Source organism: Octodon degus, unplaced genomic scaffold (assembly GCF_000260255.1).
Source record: "Octodon degus isolate 3935 unplaced genomic scaffold, OctDeg1.0 scaffold00004, whole genome shotgun sequence".
NCBI classification, from domain to species: domain Eukaryota; kingdom Metazoa; phylum Chordata; class Mammalia; order Rodentia; family Octodontidae; genus Octodon; species Octodon degus.
In genome coordinates this window covers 31007762-31028084 of record NW_004524580.1, presented here as the reverse complement: position 1 = coordinate 31028084, position 20323 = coordinate 31007762, and the positions used below count along the sequence as shown (strand labels likewise).

Below are 20323 nucleotides of genomic sequence, written 5' to 3'. Positions count from 1 at the left end.
ACAGCCAAGTAATCCTGCTCTTCCCAATGACAGCTGGTTTCTTGGTGGTCCCCAAACTCTCCACACTAGTAGAGAGTCCCTCTAAGGTGCACAAAAACTACCTCCCAGCACTGTGGCAGTGTGGACCCCACAGAACAATGACTTAGCTACCACCCACCATTTCTGCCCCACTTGCCTGCATGGAATACATTTTCTTTACACACAAAACTCAAAGATTAATTCCTCCTTCATTTTCAGTTGTGTTCTCTGGGGCATCTCATATGTGCTGCAAACCACGCTAAGCGCTTTCACATAGTTGTCTTCTTGTACCCTCACTACTAACCTGGCAGGTAGTGATGCTGTTTCCTCTTACGTAGTGGCAGAGACAAAGGTTCAACTCGCCAGCTTGCTTACATGATAGCGCATCCAGAATCTGGATCTTACCTCTAGGCGCGAAATCAAGTGTCTTCCGGAGCAGAATAATCAAAGCAAAGCAAAGGACCTCGTTCGTAAGGAGTTTCGCCCTTCCTGCCTTCAGTCCCTTCATAAGTATATGAATACCAAGTACGTGCCAGATACTGTTCAGAAAGGAACAGTGATCTTGGTGATGCAGTGACTGAAGCAAAGAACGCGCTAACCGAACTGAAATGCACGCTGACGTCATGCTTTATGAAGGAAAGGAGCATGCAGTTGACCTCTAGATCTCACCGGGGAAACTAAGTACTGCGCTGTGTCCGAAAGGGCAGAGAATCAGGAGTCAGGCAAACCTGAGTTCAAATCTTGTCTCTGTCACTACCAAGCTAGGAAGAACCAGAGAAAGAGCCTCAGGGCCCCTTCAGAGTCGAGGGTCACTTTCTTTACCTGAGGTAGATATAACCGCTTACCACCTTAGACAATTGTTCTTATCGCCAGCAAAATCAGACTTTTGGCCCTCGAGCAGGGCTTCCTAACCAGTGTGTAAGGGCAAGTCATTTCTCTCATAGGCAGAGTTCTGCTGCTTTTATACAGGGAGACCCGTCCATCGTCCATCGTTTATCTGCAGGGCCCTCTCTAGAGGACCCACTTCCCCCGCCGGCATCAGAAGTCGAAGTCGGGGCATGACCAAGTATCAGGGCCCTGCAGAGCCTGCGTGGAGGCTGAGGCGGCTCTGTCTCCTTTGCTTGCAGACCCCTGCTCCCTGGCCGGCTCCCTTCATGGGTGGAGGGTCAATTCGCCATGGCCGTCCTATCTGCAGCGGGCCTGACAGGCCGGGAGAGGAAGGCGTTAATGTTTTCTGACAGGCGACCCCTAATTGTGGGAGCTTTTCTTCTGGGCCTCTCTGTGAAATTCTGACTTAGGCAGCAGCATAGCATAACAAAGTGGTTGGGCTTTGAGGGAAGCTCGCCCTACGCGGGCTGGGGGCCTCGGCGGGGAGTGGCTGGCCCGGCATTATTCATGAAGACTTTCAGCTGTTTTCGTCTTTTAACTAACCTTTGAGTTGGATCAGAGGGCCAGCCGGCCTCCCTTTCGCCAAAGGCCCTGCTGGCACCTGCACAATGGAGACAGACTGTTTTCCTAGTAAAGAGGGGTGGCGGGGAGACTAGAGCTGTGCTGCTGGGGGTGGGGCGCGGCCAACTCTGCTAGTCCTGGTCTTCGGGAAGGACCGGGTGACTCTCCCAGCCCAAGTCACCACCCCTGGCTGTGCCTCACTGGCCTCGACACACCTTCGTCCCCAGAGCTGCGCCTGCAGGAAGAGCTCTTCCCCAAGTGCAAATGCTGCTGTCCCACTCTGTTCCTCCTTCTCAGCCACCCTTCTAAGGCCGTGGGCGGGCCAGGGCGCTGACCTGCATGATTTTGCTTTTCTTTCATTTTCTTTCTTTCTTTCTTTCTTTCTTTCTTTCTTTCTTTCTTTCTTTCTTTCTTTCTTTCCTCCCTCCCTTCCTTCTTTCCTGTTTTCTTCCTTCCTACTTTCTTTTTCACTAAACTTTCGCAATAATAGTGAAAAAAAGGGGGCGAATGAATAAGGAGACGAAAAGAAAAGGAAGATGGAAATTAAAAAAAGACGAGGTAGAAAGGACAGTTCCAGAAGGCGGCAAGGCAGTGGGGTCCATGACTGAGCGGGGCAGGGTCGGGCAGGGAGGGGAGGGGAGGGGAGGAGCCCTGGCTTCGGGCAGGTGCAGAGCTTTGTCCCCAAGTCCACTTCCGGGCCCCACCGCCAGACCCCGGCCGCCCTCGGCATCCCACTCGGCAGAAAGCGCTCCCTGCGCGGAGCGTGGCTTGGCGACTTCCCCGTCTCGTCCCCAAAGGAGCCCCGGCCCGCGTCAAAGGCGGCTTTGTGCGCTGCGCGCGACTCAGAGCCCAGCTTCTCCGCTCTCCCTCCCGCCTCCCTTCGCCTCCCTTCTCGCCTCCCCTCGGTTTCCTCCTCTTTCTCCCCTTCCGCTCTCGCCCCGCCTACCCACCTGGAAGTCCCCGCTCCTCCTCTGCATCCTCCCAGTCCTAGTCCTCCTCCTCCCCTTTCTCTTCTCCCTTCCCCTCCTTCCTTCTCCCTCGCCCCTCTGTCCTGATTCACTCCCTCCCCGCAGCAGCTCTCTTCCTCGCCTCCTACCTGTCGTCCTCAGTCGGGATCCCCTGTTCCCCATCAGGTGGCTGCGGCCTGGGCGCTGCTGACAGCGGACGCGCGCCCGCAGCCAATCAGCGCCCGGAGGCGCCGCAGCCGGTTGAATCATTAAGCCCGACACGCGCTCGGCGCGCCCGCCGCAAGGCGCTCCCTGCCATTAACCTACACACCCTCTTTTGTAACAACCTAATCTTGCATACAAAGGAAAAAGGAATATAACTTCGACCTGACCTGATCTCCAGCCGAGCCTGTTGCTTCGCAGCTGGAAAAGAACGTGAAATGTCTAGGAATCCTCTTCCCTCCCCACCTTGGACTCCGGGTAACCTGGAGTTTCGGGGGAAATCCCAGAAAACCTTTCTTGGGTCAGGCTGGAGAGAAGTGGAGAGTCTTCCCCACTGGGAAATGGAAGGGAAATGGGTTACTGATGTTTACTGCCCCACAGAAGCATCCATAGTGTTTTGTTTTGTTTTTTTAAGTTGCAATAAAACGTTTGTGCTTCTCCGAGAGCGCTCTGCGGAAGGCACACGTCAGGCCAATTAAGCCCTGAAAGTGTAGACAGTCTTTGCAGTAAACATTGCAGTAAACAAAAGGAGATGTGTCCATCCTCCTTTTCATGAGCGTGTAAGTGGCCCAGTGAGTGAGTGGGGCAATGGCCCTCCGCTGACTGCCCATGAGCAGCGCATCTTCGTTTCTCCCATCACAGAAGTTCAGGAGAAGCCCTGGTACACAGTCCACCCACCGACAGGCCGCAGCCCTTTTCTTCTGTTGAGGAGGTGATCTGGGCAAGAAAGCTCTTACTGGCCTCTTTTCCCAGAAGAGGAAACTGAGAGTCACTTCTTTTGCAGACTTGCCTGTACAATGCAAAGCGACACGGTGAGACTCTGGTATTAGATGTCCCATGGTTGGGTTCACCCCTACCCTAGGAATGTTGTACCCAGAGCCCTGGGAGTCTTTAGAAATCTCACTCAGGACTAGTGTGACCCTAAAGGGGGGGGGCGTGGCTGAAGACCAGGAAGCAAGGGGACTTAGTGAAAGGGTAAATAAAAGGAAGTCACGGAAAGAGATGCGGGTGAGACTGAGGCCACCAATTTGTGGCTGCACGAGAGCTAAAACTGGGGACTCTGGGCTGGAAGCAGGGAGGGAGGAAGCTGTCCCTGGATCTCAGTAACAACTGTTTATATGGGATGGAAGTATCTTCAGAGCTGTGATTCGCAGATCAGGGGGGAGCCACTGCCAAAGCCACTGAGTCAAGAGGTAGTAGAGATTTGCCAGCCTCCCCCCCGCCCCCCACCTTGCCAGCTCCTGAGGGTGCCACCCGCTGGCAGAACCCTGCAGGAAGCCAGAGAGCCTGGAGCCATAGCAAGGGAAGCCAAGAAGATCCGCAGCCTGGGGGGGGGGGGACGGCAGGAAGGGTAGAGAGCAGACGTGGAGGGGAAAGGAAGGATCATGACACAGGCCATCCATGCCCCAGAGCAAGGGAGCTAGGTCAGTTCCTCCAAACACTGTCTTTCAGACAGATGGCATGGAGCCGTGAGCAAGACAAGGTCCCTGGCCTCGAGGAGTTCGCCGTATCCTGTCAACAATTATATATCTTTTTAAAGCAAAGACACAGAATGTTTCAGTGAACACCAGGAAGGACAATCAGGATACAGACAGGATGGGGTTTGGGCCGGTGGTGGAGGGTTGCCGTTTTGGGTAGGACAGGGCAGGTAGGGTTAGGCAAAGCTTGCCTGGAGGTAGGCATTTAGGAAGGCAGCTAGACTTCACCTCCATTCTCCCTCTGCTCTGGGACTGCTGCCTGATGGGTTAGAATCCAGCGTGGACAGTGACTTAGCTGTATCAAGCAGTCCTCACGGAAAATGAGAGACAGGACTGGCAGAAGGGACCCCAACATGCACCAACATCTGCACACATCTGGTAATTTCCTCCGTAAGGGCATTTGTAAACCTTTGCTCTTTCTCATCTAGCTGCCTGCAGGAGCCTGGAGGAGCAGGCTCTTCAGTTTGTGTGTTAACACTCCTGCAAGATCAACAGCGTGGAAAGTCAGGTTCTAGCCTCCCTCCCTCGTCTCAGCCCTCCTCTTGCTATCGGCCAAAGACTCCAAGCCAACAGCAGAATGTTTTTTTCTCTTCCTTGGTGGAGCTATCTGCTGTGACCATCCAATGGACTTTTTTCTCTCCATCTATTCCCTCTTACTCTCGCTTTTAAAAGAAAATATTAAGCACCAAAAAGAAAAAGGAAGAAGAAATCTGTGCCAGGGAAGTGAAACTTGCTCAGTAGTTCTAGCCCGGGCTCTTTATGATAATGCATTCAACAGCCTGTGGCCAGGCTGGGGTTTCTTTTTGCCCCTCTTTTTCCTTGTTCCTTCTCGTCCGTTTCAGGCTAGCCTACAGTCTACACTTGGTGGTCTCCGGGCCATTTTTGAATAGGCAAGATATCTCAGTCAATAAAGTCAACTGCAGGAGTTTTCTTTCCCTGCCCACAGAGAATGCGGTTGGGGCCAGGCAGAGGCTGCGGTCGCGGGCCGAGGGGGCGGGGCGGACCCTTCGCTTGCGCTGACAGCCCCGGGCCCGAGCCTGCCGCGCAGCCAATGGGCAGCGGTGATTTATGGCGCTGGCTACCGCCGGCTGAATGCAGCTTGTCAGCCTCACAGTGAAGGGCTTCCCTTCCCGCACAAGCCCCGGCTTTGTGTTGCTTAGCGATTAGAGCAGATGTAATGAGATTTTGCCCAATCCTGGCATTGTCCTTTCCTAGCTTCAGAAAAATTGCGTGTGTGTGTGTGTGTGTGTGTGCGCGCGCGCGCGCTCACGTTTCTGTGAATTTTTTTGAGTTTGCCTTTGCACTGTGGCAAACAACGGCTAACTTTGCCTCGAGTTTAAGGAGATTGGATGTTTTCCAACGACAAGTGTGTAAAGGAACACCTGTCCTGACCGAGAGAAGGAGAAAAAAATCCCCTTTGCAGGAATGAAACTTTATCCCAATGTCAGATTCAAAACCCTAAGCCACCAGTCACACTTTCTTTGCACACCTTATTTGGAAGCTTGCAAAGGGAGTTAAATTAAATAAAAGAGAAATGGGAGGCAGTTTTGGTCCTCCAAATAAGATTTTTTTAAAAATGCCTCGCAAAAGCGTTACTCAAGTAAGGTCTAAATTGGCCCACTGCTGGCAGAAAGTCCGATTATTTATGGCGATGAGGAATTTACTGATTTTTTTTCTCCCCTTAATTACGCTCATCTCTTTGAAAGGAACTAAAGCCCCAACATGCATTCTATAGCGGGTCATTTAGCAAAATGACATCAGGCTCTGTGTCGTGCTCAGCGCATTTGGGGCTTTAAAAAATGATTATTCCGTGCCACTAAATGGTATAGATGTACCAACACAGACTAGATTTTTAACTCTGGAAGACGTGCTGGCTCCTTGCTCTTTGTTGGGTTTTGTAAGATGCGTTTTTGCGCTCGGCTTTCCGCTTGGCTGGAGACACGCACGCTGAATCGCCAAGTGATGCCGGCGGCCAGCGAGGAGCCGCGGAGGCCCAGTAGGATTCTGATCACGTCCTTGCTAACTGACAAGAAGCAAGCCAGCCAAAAACCCACCAATTTCTTTTTGAATCTTGGTAATTGGGTACTTTTACACACAGCTCACGCCATTCGGATAGAGTCCACAGGCTCACATAGCCAGTGTCTCAAAAAGACCACACATTTCTAACGCTTATATTTATTTAAATCTAACTCCTTCTGCAAGGAGGAATCCACACCTTTTACTTAAAAGCAATATGACAAGTGTGTGTATTGGGGAAAGGGACGGAAGATGTATGCTGGGAGTGGAAGAAAAATGCACCCTACTCAAGCCTGCCCTAGAGGGGGACCTGCACAGTCACCAACCTTCAGCTTCTGCCCTTTGCCTGTCCTCTACTTCACCAGGTCTTCTGCTTTCCCTAGGTTCATGCTGAGGAGCTTGGGATGGGGGTGCGGGTCCAAAGTGGGGCGCAGCATCTTCTCAAGAGTTCACAGTTTGGAGATTTTTCAACTGTAATTTATTGAACAAAGATGCAACCACTAACCACCACTTACTCTCCTGGGTGTGTGCACACATTTGCAGAAAAAAGAGAGAAGAAAGTAAAATGCCATACTCTTTTCCCCTTCATCACATAGTGCCACTGGGGCAGGCCTGGAAAAGCACTCTGTCATTTCTCCCACTCTGTGTGTTTTGAATCAGCTTCTCTCTCTGACCCACCCCTTCCCCTGATGACAACTTTGCCAGGGGCATCCTTGGTTGTCAAAGAAAGCTTAGAAGCAGCTGATTATTTTCACTTTTTAAAAAAGGAAAAAAGTTTTATTATGAAACTAGTTTGTATAAAACAGGGTTATACACATTTTTGTAAGTTTGTAATAAAACAGTAAGGAAAAAAAAGGCAGTGATAGAAATTTCCAAAAGGCAACCTATCAAAGCCATCTGGCTGCCACTTTTCGTTTGGACAGTAGCTGAATAAACTTTGTTCTTCATGAACAGGATTTAATAACATCATTAATACATTAACAACGTTGCTCTAAAGTAAGACACATCGGTGCTGAAGGACATCCGGCGCTTTTAGAACTCACCTGTGAGGAGAGTTCTTTACAAAACCACATAGGGGAAATGGCAGTTGTCAGGTAAACTACACAGCTAAAGTACGAAGAGGTCAGAGCATTACATGTTAAAGTATCAAGATATACACATTTTAAACCATTTGTACAAAACTTCTATAAATTTTTTCTCTCTCTTTCTCTCTTATGTACAAAAATATCTTAATATATCCCCAAACTGGTTAGGATAGATACAAATAGATTTTTCTTATAATAAAAAAAAAATTCACAAAAGATTGGAAGCATTCTATGATGAAAACAGTAGAAAAGACGGTGGGAGAGGCGGGGAGGGGGGTTCGGGGCACTGAGTAGCGCATAGTTTCACTGCAGACCTGTGTCCAGGGCTGGACCCAGCCGCTTACAGAGATGAAAAGACGCAGCAGGTTGGCAGAGGGCAGAGAGCTGCGCTCCCTCAGAGAGAGGCCGCGAGGTGAAGGCACCAGGCTGGCGGGCCCAGCCCTGCCTAGGGGCGGTGGGTGGGAGTTCTGAGGAGCTAGGGCAGCTCCTGTCGCAGAGACCACCGCTTCACCAGCGAGGCACCTCTGGCGCACACGCAGGTAGCAGTGGCTGCTTCTGATTCCAGTGAACGCTTGAACTGCAAGACAGGATTTTGAGCGCATCCTTGTTTTCTGAGGGCCTGCCTCTCAGGCGTGTGTGGATGAGTGGGCGCTGGGGTTGGTTGCCTGTTTTTGCTTTTGTGTATGTGTGTTTTCTTCCTTGATTGATTGATTGCTTGATTTGCTCCCTCCCAAGGTCGCCGACAAGAAGAGCACTAGAGACGCAGGTTGTGCGGTTCACCCTGTAAAAGAAACAGAAGCGAGAAGTTTAGCGTGAATGTGAACTTGGAAGGCCAAGGTAGAGGAGAGGACGTCCCAAGGAGAGCACCCTCCTTGACTGGTCCCGCATTAGGCAGGGAGCACCTCGGCCGCTCGCCCCTACGCTGCCCTCCTTGGAGACCTGGGCAAAGCCACTTTCAGATGCCAGAGGAACACTGGCTTTGGAATTGGCAGATCTTAACAAATTCTTTAAATTAAAAAAGAAAGAAAAATCCTCCATCTCCGTGAAGATGGCTCGCTTCCCTGTCTGGGTCGCTCAAAGGGAGGTAAAAGCAAGGAGACGAGAAGACCTCCCTTCCCCCGCGCACCCTGAGGGCCACCTACCTGCTTCCAAGATCCATTTGCCCCAGGCCCCGAGCAGGCCGAGCCCCTCAGAACCAGTTGGTGAAATCCAGCAGCTCTTGCTCCTCTGGGCTGAGTGGATCGTAGGAGCCCTCGTCAGACGAGTAGGACGAGACCGGGGAGCCGGCCATGGAGTTCATGTCGTTGGAGTAGCTGGGGGAGATGGTGGGCGACAGGACCCCCGCCTGGAAGGCGGCGCTTACGGCGTCGTGCTCGTCCAGTAGCTGCTGCAGCGCACGGATATACTCGACCGCCGAGCGCAGCGTCTCCACCTTGCTCATCTTCTTGTTGGCCGCGCCGTTGGGGACGTGCTCCCGCAGCGTGGCGAAGCCCAGGTTCACCAGCTTGACGCGGTTGCGCTCGCGCTCGTTGCGGCGCGCCACGGCGGCCGGCTGCTGCTGCGGCAGGCTGTAGCCGAAGCCGCTGAAGTTGAGCCGGCGTTTGCAGCGCATCAGCTCGGGCGAGGACGAGCGCTGCCGCTTGACTTGCTTGGGCGCCGACTTGTGACCGCCCCCTGAGGGCTGGCCGTCGGCCGCGGGGCTCAGCGGCGGGGGCTGCGCGCTCTGGGCGGCGGCGGCCGAGGCGAAGAAGCAGGCTGCGGGCGGCAGGAAAGGCTGCGGCTGGGGCTGCGCGCCGGCGCCGCCGCTCTCCATCTGAGCCGAGCTCTCCATGCGCGCACAGGAGCGGGGCGCGTGCGGGGAGACGCGGGCAGGGCTCGGGGGCGCGATCGCAGGGGCAAGGACGGGGAGAGGTGCACAGGGCGCCTCGGGAGAAGTTTTCAGAAAATGCCAAATCCCCGGGAGAGTCCGCTGAGCGGAGCGGAGCAGGTGCCAGCGCGCGTCCTCCTCCCTCCGCGCCGCCTCCTCCCGCCCCTCCGCCCTCCGCGGCTGGCTTCCGAGCCTCGCGTGGCGCTCGCGTGTGAGGCCGCAGCTCGCGCCTTCTTGGAATTAAAAAAAAAAAAAAAAAAAAGCGGAAGAAGCCGCGAAAGTAAGCGGAGAGCGCGCCCTGTGGAGTCTCTAGGCCCCGGCCCTCGCTCAGCTGCGCCCGGATCTCCGGCAGCGGCCCGGGCTGTGTTTATTATTTTGTGAACCCCCTTTCCTTCTCAGTTCTCCTCGCTCTCGCCCTCCCCGCCTGGCTCCCTGTCGGGGCACCTTCTGCGTTCCTGGGCCAGAAGTGCGAGTGTGGGGCGCCGGAGCGCGGCCGCCTTTTCAACGGGACACCCAGCCCCACGCGCAGCCCTGGCCCCGCCTCGCCTCGCTCCCCGCGGCTGCAGCGTGCGGCGGCCGCCGCTCCCCTCCTCCTGCCGCCTCCGCCCCCCGAGTCCCCTCCGCCCCTCCCTCCCGCGGTCCCCGCGCCGGGCCGTGCAAACTCCATTCAGCTGGGTTTGTTGTCGCAGTGCGTGCGCCTGGCGCGTGCCGGGCTCCCGGCTGAATAAACAGGCGGTGCGCTCGGGGCGGGCTGCGGCCGGGGGTTGGTTAGGGAAGGGGGGGTGGTTGGCCTCTCAGGAGGGGTGGACGGCCCTAAGGATTGGGGTGTGTGGGTGGAAGTTTGGGGGGGGGGCAAGCGCTCTCCGAGTCCCCTAAGAACTTAGAGCAAAGTGCAGGGGAGGTTTGGACAGAAACAGTAGCCTCCCCCCATGGGGGGCCCACCGGGAGCTGAGGAAGAAGGGGGCTGGGCTCTACTTTTGTTATTGCTGTTGTTTTTTTCTGCCCGCTTTTATTCTTTTGGGGTTCTGCAGAGGTGAATCTAATTTGTAGCTGGAGTTTAGGAAGACGAGATGACTCTCGTCTCCCTGTTTCCGGAGAGTGGAAAAAGCGTGGTCTGTGTGTCTACTTGAGTTCTAGTCCTGGTCTGGGCTCTAGGCACCCCTGAGGCTCGAGGCCATGGTTAGCTTCTCTGTGCCTCCGTTTCCCCTTCTGTGCCCACGTTCAGTTGCATTAAATGTCCTCTGCTGTGCCACCCAGCTCTAAAAATTAGGCTGTGTGCCGCACCTCCGAGCAAGGGCCTGGAGGGATGGATGTGATCCACGCGGTAGAGTGCACTAGCCCTCCGGGGTGACCTCGGGTTCCCCCCTGTGCCGCCTCCACATCCCTGGGCAATTTCCGGACTGCCTGGAGCAGCCACGCTCTGAACCCCCCTCCCCCCCAGCCTGGGAGAAGAAAGCTGCGGCTGCGAGGAGCGCGCTGCAAGCTTCCTGGGTTGGTCCTCCCGCGGCCTGGCCGCCTTGGCGCAGCCTCCATCCCGCCCCAGGCGTGTGCCCGGCGGGCCGGTGGCAGGCGACTGGGAGCCGAGCCCGGGGCGGCCGTGTGCTGGCGGCGCCAGGGAGGGGGAGGCGCCCTCGCTGGGCCCGGGGCCTTGGCGCACTCCAGCCAGACCCGGTCCAGCTCCGGATCGCCTGGGGACACGGTGCTGAGGGCAACGCGCCTGAATCAGCGCCCCCAGTGAGCAGATTTGCCCAGGAGGAAACTTTCGGTGTGGTCAGAGATCCAGAGCTGGGACGAGCGTGGTGAATTATGCAGATAATTGCTTCTAATTGAACTTAGCCTGGTGGAAATGGGTCTTCCTGAAGGGTCCAGGAAGCTCGCTGCCTGTTTGAAGCGGTCTCAAAGACACGGTGGTCCTGGAGAACAGTGAGAACGTCTGACCCCGTGCGTAAGAGAATACAGTTCCTCTCTGCCTCAGTTTCCTTTGTAGAGGATGAAGTGTGGGAGGCACAGGATCTCTTTTGCTAGAAGAAGTCAGTTCTGCCCACCTCTGGACCCGAAGCCCCCTTGGGCCCTGCAGGGGCTTTGAATTTACAGGAAAGACAAGCCCACTCTAGCGAAGGAAGGAACCAAGGGGTCTCCCAAGTCACGTCCTCTTCTCAGCAGTCAGCAGGGTGACCACACCTGTAGAGTCACACCCCTGCAACCTCCCACCTGAGGAAACAGCTTATTCAGGAACTGCCACCCCCTCCTGCCACATGTGTGTGCCCAGGAAAGCCTCAGGTGCTCTTGAGGAGTCAATGTTTCAGTGGGGTGGGAGCGTGGTTAATGTTCATCCCTTTGAATCCCCTGTTCCTTCATATGGAGCTGGACCATGCAAAAGCCCTAAGCACTCTTCCAGCTTCAGGTCCATTGTTCTACCTTCAGAGACTGCCCAGGGTCCCTTGTTGTGAACTGTGACCGTCATTAAGCCCTCTTCCTCCACCTACCTCAGTTTCCTCCTCCTCACAGGAAGGGCCTACATAAACTAATTTCAAAAACCATACCTCAAAGTGCACAACATTCCTTGCTGGCCAACATTCATAGCCTCTGGACCCCCACCAGAGCCCTGATGACTGGGAATGCACCGGTAGGCCACGTATGAGCTCTGCGTGGAAGCCCCTGATCCAGTCAGGCTGGTTCTGCAGTGCACTTGTACTTAGGCTCAGACCTGGAGAAATGACAGCAGGAATAAGGATCTTCCCAAACAGCCAGTAGAAGGTCTGCCCCTGAATTCTGTCCCACCCACTCCTGCCCTGCTGTCTTCATCTTCACTAAGTCTGCTTCTTCAGAGGTTCTGCAAAGCTTTCAGAGCTGTTCCTCTTCCAGAGGCCCAGAGGGCAAGTCCTCACTCTGTCCTCCCTGCCTTCTAAGGCAGAGATGTCTGCCTTGCCTTAGGACTTTGTGTCTCTGCCCTTGGGAGTCGTGTCCTTCCAAGGGGTGGTGCCAGGTGTTTCTCCTTTCAGCCTGGTCCACCCTGCCCCTCCACCCCACACCCCATACTTCTGGGAAGAGAAGCCAAAGGTGATTTCAGTTTGGAGCAAAGGACAGTGGCTCAAGAACCAAGATCTGAATCCTGTCTCCGACCCTGTGGCCTAGATTGTGATCCAGGGATGCCCTTCCTGAGAGACTGGCTTGGTGCTACCCAAGGTACGGGGAAGTCCAGACTGTGGGACTTCAAGCATGATGCATATTGTGCATATCGTACTGTGGGAGTGTGTTTCCCTGCCTGCCACAGGCCACAGGTGCAGAATGTGGCTGCCAGTTTGTGAGCCCACTCCCATGGGGTGTGTGCAAGGCACTCTGGCCTGGTCAGGAAGTCACAGGCAAAGCCCACCTGGGAAAGGTTTTGTGGGAGGGTATGTTGGGCTGCTGCTGTTGCTGCTACTAAATACCTGAGGTAATCTGTTTATTAAAAAGTTCATTTGGGCTTACAATTTTGGAAGTTTCAATCCATAATCCATTGGCTCTGTGGTTTGAGACCTGTGGTGAAGGCACCCATCATGGTGGAAGTCCGTGGTAGAAGTCCATGGTGGAAGGGCATGGCAGAGCAGAATCATGCATCTTAGGGTCCCAAAGTAAAAGAGCAAGAGGAAGGGACTGGGCTTCCATAGTTGCTTCCTGTGCATGTCCCCAGTGAACTAGGGACCTCCCACTAGCATTACCTGGGGAAAGAGACTACAACACCTGAGCCCTTGGAACACATCCAAGATCTGAATTATAGTGAAAGGGGCAACTCAACTCTTGGATTCCTGAAACCGCACCGCAACACTCGTTCCACCCAGTGGGAATCCAGGGCTAGCCTGGCTTCCTCTCTGGGCACCCAAAGGTAAAGATCCCCTTTGTTTTTGAAGAATGGCAGTGATCCTGGTAAATCAAGGTGGTGGAGGTAAGAAGCACATTTCTGTCCCACAAACAGCAGGACAAGATGGAATATAGAAATGCCCTGTGGACGCTCACGTGGGAAGCAGCTGAAACAGCCACGGGCCCTGGCTTCCAGGTCAGCTCTCTGAGGCTGCCTGTGCCCTGTGTTCTGGGCCTGAAGCAAGTCTGGCCTGGACCCTTGAACATGGTCTCACTGATCTGGATATGATGAAGAAAAGAGTTCAGGAAAGAAGAGTTCAATACCATCACCCAAAAATGGGACAGTGGCCCGCCATCTGCTCATCTGTGAAGTCAGGTGCTGTTGGCCTGGCTTTGAGTTGCTTTGCCACACTCTCCCTGAAGGCCAGCAACCAGCTTTCCATCCTTTGGACTTGCAGCAGGGCCTTGGTGCTGTCTTGTGTCTGTTGGAGAAAGGTCAGACACTGCTTTCAGTGTCACTCAGAATAGAGCAATTCCAGGAAAGGGGGACCTGTTTTCTTTCTCTTGCAGTACAAGAAAGGACCTCATATCTGTGCGACTGGCCACTGCTGGAACTTCAGGAGCCCTGGCCGGACTTGTGCCCTTTTCTGCATTGAGCACCAAGATCTACTGGGAAGATGGCCTCCCAGGTGGTCCATCGGGGTCTTCCACCCCACGGATTCGAGGCCCTGGCTCCCTGCCTCTGTCTTGCCATGCTAATTGCCCCTCACAGCCCAAGGCCAGATTGGCACCCTCCTCAGGGGCACGCCATCTCCTAGCTCCCAAAGTATGTGACTTCCCTTTGTGGCAGTGAAGTAGTTTTCAGCTCTCTCACCCTCATGCTTTTTATGTGGGGAGCGGGGTGGACGGTAGTGATGAAGCCGGATGCCCTACAATAAGAGTCACTCCATGCAGTTCTATTCTTACTGGATGGCTGTCAGAGAACGTGAAGGCTCCTTGGATTCTGGATTCAGAATTCACAAGGCTTTGGGTATGATCCACAGTTGAGGTTGGCCTGAGTCACAGAAACTTTGGATGCTTTGAAGAGACTGAATAAGCTTAGAGTTATTACAAATGTCACAGGCTCTTCTGGTGGCCTCAACACAGGGCTTCTGTCCAGCAGGGTGTGCTGCTAGAGACCATTCTAGGGCACCTATGACAGCCTGGGGTGCTGTCTCCTATCCCTAGCATTCCCTTCCCTTCTGGGGTGCCCTCAGGAGAGACTGCTGCCTGGTGAGTTGGGTCTCCTCAGCTCTGGGAGGAGGGCACAGTGCCATCACCCCCAGTGCCTGTGGCTTGCCCAGCCGGCACACTCGGGCACCGCAGCCAGGCCTGCACCTGCATTGTGGAATCCAGACTCCTAGGGGCTCCATTCACTTTTTCAATATGCCTTGAAAAGCAAAAAAAAAAAAAAAGTTAGCAAAACGAAACAAAAACAGCACGAACTATATTTTATTGTGGCTTTTTGGTTAGGGAGGAAAGGTTGGGGGAGGAGGGAGGAATCTGTAGCCACCCTCCCAAGACCTTTTGAAGTTCTCCAAATAAGGAGCAGTAACGCTAAGTCTTTCTTTTTTTCAAAAGCCCCATTTACATTATGATAAAATACCTTCCTTGGATAAGCATAAAGAAAGTCGTTAATCTATATAACTCTCCAAAGAATCAATACATTCTGAACTTTTGTAGGATTTGTTACACTCTGTTTTGTTACAGTAGGCCAGCTCCGCCGTCTAGGCACACGGCTGTCCTTGTTGCCTGCGCTCCACCTCCTCCGAGAATGAAAATAAAGTAAAGGTCTTTCATGGTAAACAAAACCAGCTGATTCTTCACAGAGAACCCTGAATAGCTGGAGAAGAAAAAAAAAAACTTACAATAAATGATGCATTTTTTTCTCTGCTGGGTATAGTATTCAAGGATCAGGGCAGTATTCAAACAGAGGTCCTTTTTTTTTTCTCAGCAAGAGAGTTTAGAAAAGAAGCGTGGGGTCCATTCATGGCGTCCCCCTCTTTACAATCACACAGCTCTATGAAACCTATCTTCCATGCCCTGTCAGAGTGTTTCTGGAGACCAATTAGTGCTTTGTTGCTGGGCTTCTTTGCTGAATCTTTCAGCAGCAAGAAAAAGCACTCTTGAGTCTCTCCTTATTTTGACCATTTCAGTCATTACTCAGTGTAATAATTAATATGACAACTGGACGCTGGAGTTTGTATAGAAACACCTCAGCAACAGGAGCGCGCTTAGCGTGGGTGGCAAGGATCCCCACACGGACCCCAGAAGCCACACACAAAAAGGCATGAATGGCGATGGAGAAAGAGAAGGAATAAAGATAAAATAGTTGACACAACGCAGAGGGACATAAAACAGCTTCCAGTGGGGCCAGGGAAGGGGGAGGGGACAATTAGGCAAGAGGAGAAAGCAGCCCACAGAAGTTAACTTACTTGGAAACTGTTTGGTGAATAGAGCCACAGCTGGGAGTGGCCACATTTGGTTCATCCCGTTTCCTCCCCATTTGTGGATCCCCTTGGACTCAGGTGCAGGGTTCATTGGGGAGGGGGCTTAAGCAGCAACCTTCCGATTTGGCCCCCAGTTTCTCCTAAAAGATGCACTCTTGGTGTCCCCCAGCCCAAGTTCCAGTCCCAGTCCCTAGTTGTGTGCTGTGCTTGCTTCGGTCCTCGCCAACAGCTCCGACCTCAGTCTGGTCTTTCGAGCTGGCCACGGAGAAGCACACTCCAGTGCAGGTGTCAGGGAGTGTTGTGCTACCTCAAGGGTGATTTTGGAGAAAAGATATTCCAGAGATGCCACTGTGGCAGCCGCACCAACCAGGCGACTTCCTCCTAGACTAACCACTCTGAGCCCAGGGGTCCAGGTCCCTCCAATGCTCCCTGGGGTTGCTGCCCGCTCAGGGCAAGGGCATGATAAGTAATTAGAAGGCTTAAGCTCCTTAGCTGAGTCTCATGCTAATGAGCCAGATGAGGGCTTCGAGAAAACCTGAAGTGACAGTTTGCAGACCAGCAGGAAGGAGAAAAGCCCAGTGGCTTTCCTTCTCCAAATGCGCTGGTCCTCAGCCATGGGTCCTCAGCCATGGGTCCTCGCATGCACCCTTCCCTTCCTCCTCCTGATCTCCCCCTCTCCTCAGTGTCCCCCTTCAGCTGCACACTCCTTCTGGACCTTTCTGGGGTTCACAGGCGATTGACCTTGGTGGAAATCTCAGCCCAGGTGCTCCCTGGCAGCCTCAGCCCTAGCAGTGCAGGACTGCAGCAGGGACCTCTGCGCTCTCCCCTGCACCTCTGGGTGCTCTGCAGCCCCGCAGGATGAGGGTGAGGGCACCCTGGGTTGGAGCCCTGGAATCCCTCAGATGCCTGGATGCCTCCTGAAAGCAGGAGCAGTTTACCCAAGGAACTGAGGTCAGTCGTGTGTCCCCATTGTGTGGCCACGTGTCCCGTGTCCATCATCATCTCCCCAAAATCCTGGCTCAGCCCGCCTCCTTGTGGTTTGACCCGGGAGTGCTTGCACCTAACCCCCAGGGGCCGCTGCACCTCAGAACCTGGACTGGGGTGCTCTTGGGGCCCAGGCTATGCAGGAAACCCTAATCCCTGCAGTTAACTCTTTCTTCCCTCCCACCGCTCTCCCAGGCCTACTCTACAGTCCAAGCAGGAAAGGTAACTGGTCTGGTTTTTCAGTCTTTCTGAGAGGAAGGAGGAGGAAGAGTATCTCACATGCGCTGCTTAGTGAAGTAAACCAGAAAGAAGCAGAGACAAAGACCAGCGGAGCTGCATCTGTAAATGCCGAGAGCATTTGATTTACCAGAAAAATATGACCTGGACCATAACCAGCGGTGAGACACTGTCATTCCTTCAAAGCCGGGGACTGAGGCACACGCCTGTTACCCCAGCACTCTGGGAGGCTGAGGCAGGAAGATCACCTGGCCTGGCCCAGCAATTAGTGACTTAAAGGACCCTGTCTCAAGATAAAATAGGGAGTGTAGTAGATAGAAAATGGAGGCCTGAAAGGAAGAAAACCCACTAAGGCCCACAGCGAACCCACGTAACCATGGAGACGACGCATGCCTCCTCCACCCTCTCTGTCATTGGCTTCCACCCTCACCCATCTGCCTGCGTAAACGTAAAATCTAGGTAAAAGTCACGGATCACAGATGCACTGTAAAATACCTGGGCTCTCCCTTCAGCAGGACGGCTGCCGAGCGCCCCGGCAGGCACACAGCGACACACACTCTCAGGCCACTTTAACACCAGGCAGTGTGCGATGCCCAGAAGGGGAGTCTCCGGAAGACTCTGGGAGGTTCTGGAAATTTCTAGGCTGGAAAGGCCGGCAGGTTGCTCACCCTCTCATGAGCTGTTCTCCAGCTACGATGCGTGAGCACTGACTACTGCGCCTGCCACCTGGGCAGCCCGTACAGGCGCTGCCCGCACTCCGGAGCCAGCCACATCGCCCTTGCTGCTCTTTTCCAGCCCAAACCTAGGGGTCAGGGTGTGTGTGGTCTTGGCCCCAGGATGCCAGGCGCTGCTGCTTCCGGCAGTTCAGGCTCCTGGCTTCTGGCAGCCAGAGGACAGAGACGTGGAATCTGTCCACGTCTGGGTAACAGGGCAACAACTCTGCTTGGGAAGCAGGATGCCCCTGGAGGCTTCTCATCGTGGATTTGGGGACCTGGGAAGAGTAAATCCTCCCTTGAGGGTTGTGTGGGTCGCTTGCCACCTGCCGGCCATTTGTCGAACTGCAGCGAGAACTGTGAAAACGAATTTGGAGCCATGCAGCGCACAAAATCTGTTCCACAAAATTCAGTCCATCCGTAGAACACCATGACGCCCTTGTCGTGTTCCAGACGATGCTATTGTGAGAAGCACGCTGAGGTGCTTTGAAAATTGAGGTCCGGAAGCTTTGCTCTAGACTCACCGAATCAGACTGCAGAACCGTTTTCTTTACCAAGCTCCACAGTAGTCTTCCGCGTTGTCGTGGTGCCCGAGCCTGGGGCCAGCATCCTAAGCTGTGAGACACTTTCCGGACCAGCACGGAGGAGTGCATCCCTGCTGATAACCAGGCTGCACTTGTCCTAGAAGGACGTGGTGAGGAGGGGAACGAATGGGGTATTGCGGCGGTGGCCCTGAGAATCAGCAACTAGCGGAGGGGAGAAAGCGGCCTCGTGAACACCTATCTTGCAAGAAGGGTCTTTTGCTTTCTTTCTTCTTCTTCTTCTTCTTCTTCTTCTTCTTCTTCTTCTTCTTCTTCTTCTTCTTCTTCTTCTTCTTCTTCTTCTTCTTCTTCTTCTTTTTTAAAAAATGCATTTAGTACGGGGTCTACAGGGTCTCACCACACAGATCATCCTCCTGTTTGCAGCCTTTGTCTGCCGAGCTATCTGGGCCGCCCTTCTTGTGCTTTCCTGGGTCTCTCGATGCTAGGCCTTGATCTTCATTCCAGAGCCCCACCAGGCAGCGCAGGCTGACGTCCGTTCCCAGAAGCCCTCCCGCCTCAGCCTGGACCCCTCACCCTGGCCTCTACTCTGCCTCTCTGAACCTCCTCTGTTTCTTCTCAGTCTAGTTTCTCCCCAGCTCAGTGCAGAAGCTTCGTTTGATGAACTGACAACCCATAATACGTAAAATATCTGTGCATCTTTTTAGAAAGGCAACCTTGAACTTATAAGTGCCTGCAGCTTCTCCCTGCCCGCTGGCAGTCGCTGCCTGAGATTCCCGGCATCTCCCAGCCCTCTGGAGCCCACTCCTCCACTGAGTCCTCAGGGGCTGGTTAAGGCCCGGATCATCTTGCCTGGGGCTCAGAGCACTCAGATATGCGGTTACTTTACCTGTGCGTGTCTCTGAAGACGTTTCTGGCTAAGACCGAAGCTTGACTCTGTGCGGGGCAGAGCAGGTGGCCTTTCTCTCTGTGGGTGGACAACGTCACCCGCTCTGTTTTAGGACTGCACACAACAAAAGAGGTTGAGTGAGGAAGAACTGTTACCGCTTGGCTTGACCGGCTTCCTGCTGGAGCACCAGGAGTCCCTCCCTGGGACTCAGACTTGGCCTCGACACACACCCAGGCAAGGTCACCTTTCCACCCAGTTCCTCCAGGCCAAAGCTTCCCCAGAGCCTCCCTGGCCTTTGGGTGAGCACCCTGTGCCTTGCGAGCTCTGTAGTGAGGACTCTGCTTTCGTACACCCAGTACGCCACAGGGTGTCTGGGGCAAGGTAAGTGCTCAGTTAATGCTTGTGGAATGAATTAATCCCGAAGTGTGTAAAACTCTGGGACTTTCTTTAGGAAAGGGAGTAAAATGTACTTAAATGGGAAATCAAGAAGAAAAATTGAACGTGTCTCTGAAATAGAAATCTGAGGAAATTATCCATTATTAAAGTATGACAAGATATCTCAAATTCCAGATGAAGGACCACAGCACAGTCAGGCCTTGGATTGGGGGTAACCCACTCTGCAAGGGCTCCACAAGGTGAGCCAACATCCCTAATACACTTCACCTCGACCAATGAGCGATGTCTTGCAATGCAAATGGCATGTGAAGCCCAAAGTCATGTGATCACACCTGAGCCGGTGGCTCTTTTCTTTCACCTCAGAATTTCATCTCCTAATAACAAGAGATTATAGAGAAGATCTAATCAGCAGAGGAGGACAAGACAGAGGCGGAGGAGCCCCTCACTTTGAATGAGATTGGGGAGACTGTGAAATGGGGGACATAGTGAAAAATTTTGTAGAAATGTGCCACCCGAATAAGGCTGTCACGGTGCAATGGATGGATGTGTTCAAGGACAATGCAACGTCACGTTCTTTAAGAAAAGTGTCAAGAAGGCAAAAGCAAGCGTTCCTGGATAGGTCCCTTGCTAACACCGCAATGATTCCCGCCTAGGCATCCCTCGGCAGCCCGCCCATGCGGTCGCCGGGGGAAGCTTTTGGCTGAATTTAGGGTGTATGCAGCTGGGATCAAGACTACGATGCTGGCGTTGGTTCGCGATGCGATGCTGGGGGCTGGGTTGCCCCACCCTGAGTGTGAGGACTCCTGACCAAGGGTGGGAGCCCAGAGAGGATGTGCAGGACTGACCGAGGCTCTTTTGTGCTTACCCTGCCACGGACTGCTTCCCCTCTGTAATGCCCCTCGGCCACGCCACCCTTCAAGCCAGCCAGTTATGAATCCTCTACAAACTGTCAGCTCAATAAATCTTTCCTCCTTTAACTTTGGGTGTTGGGTATTTTGTCTCACTAAGGAGAACAGGAAGTAAGATGACATAGCTGCATGATTCTGCTAAACCCACAGGCAGTAGTGACACCGCTGATACAAATCAGCTCTTCCACCAGCCCCAAAGCTGTTTAAAGGTGAGGGCAGGTTCATTCATTTATTTGTCTTTATATT

General features: G+C 53.6%; 1 protein-coding gene across 1 annotated transcript; it reads right to left on the bottom strand.

The window, feature by feature from the left end:
• Positions 1 to 7921: 7921 nt before the first annotated feature.
• Positions 7922 to 9046, bottom strand: Ascl1 (achaete-scute family bHLH transcription factor 1). Its single transcript, XM_004623849.2, has 2 exons — positions 8358 to 9046; positions 7922 to 7996 (listed from the first exon to the last, which is right to left on the bottom strand). Exon 1 carries the CDS (start codon positions 9044 to 9046, stop codon positions 8405 to 8407), a length of 642 nt encoding a protein of 213 aa, XP_004623906.1. The 3' UTR covers positions 7922 to 7996; positions 8358 to 8404.
• Positions 9047 to 20323: the final 11277 nt, after the last annotated feature.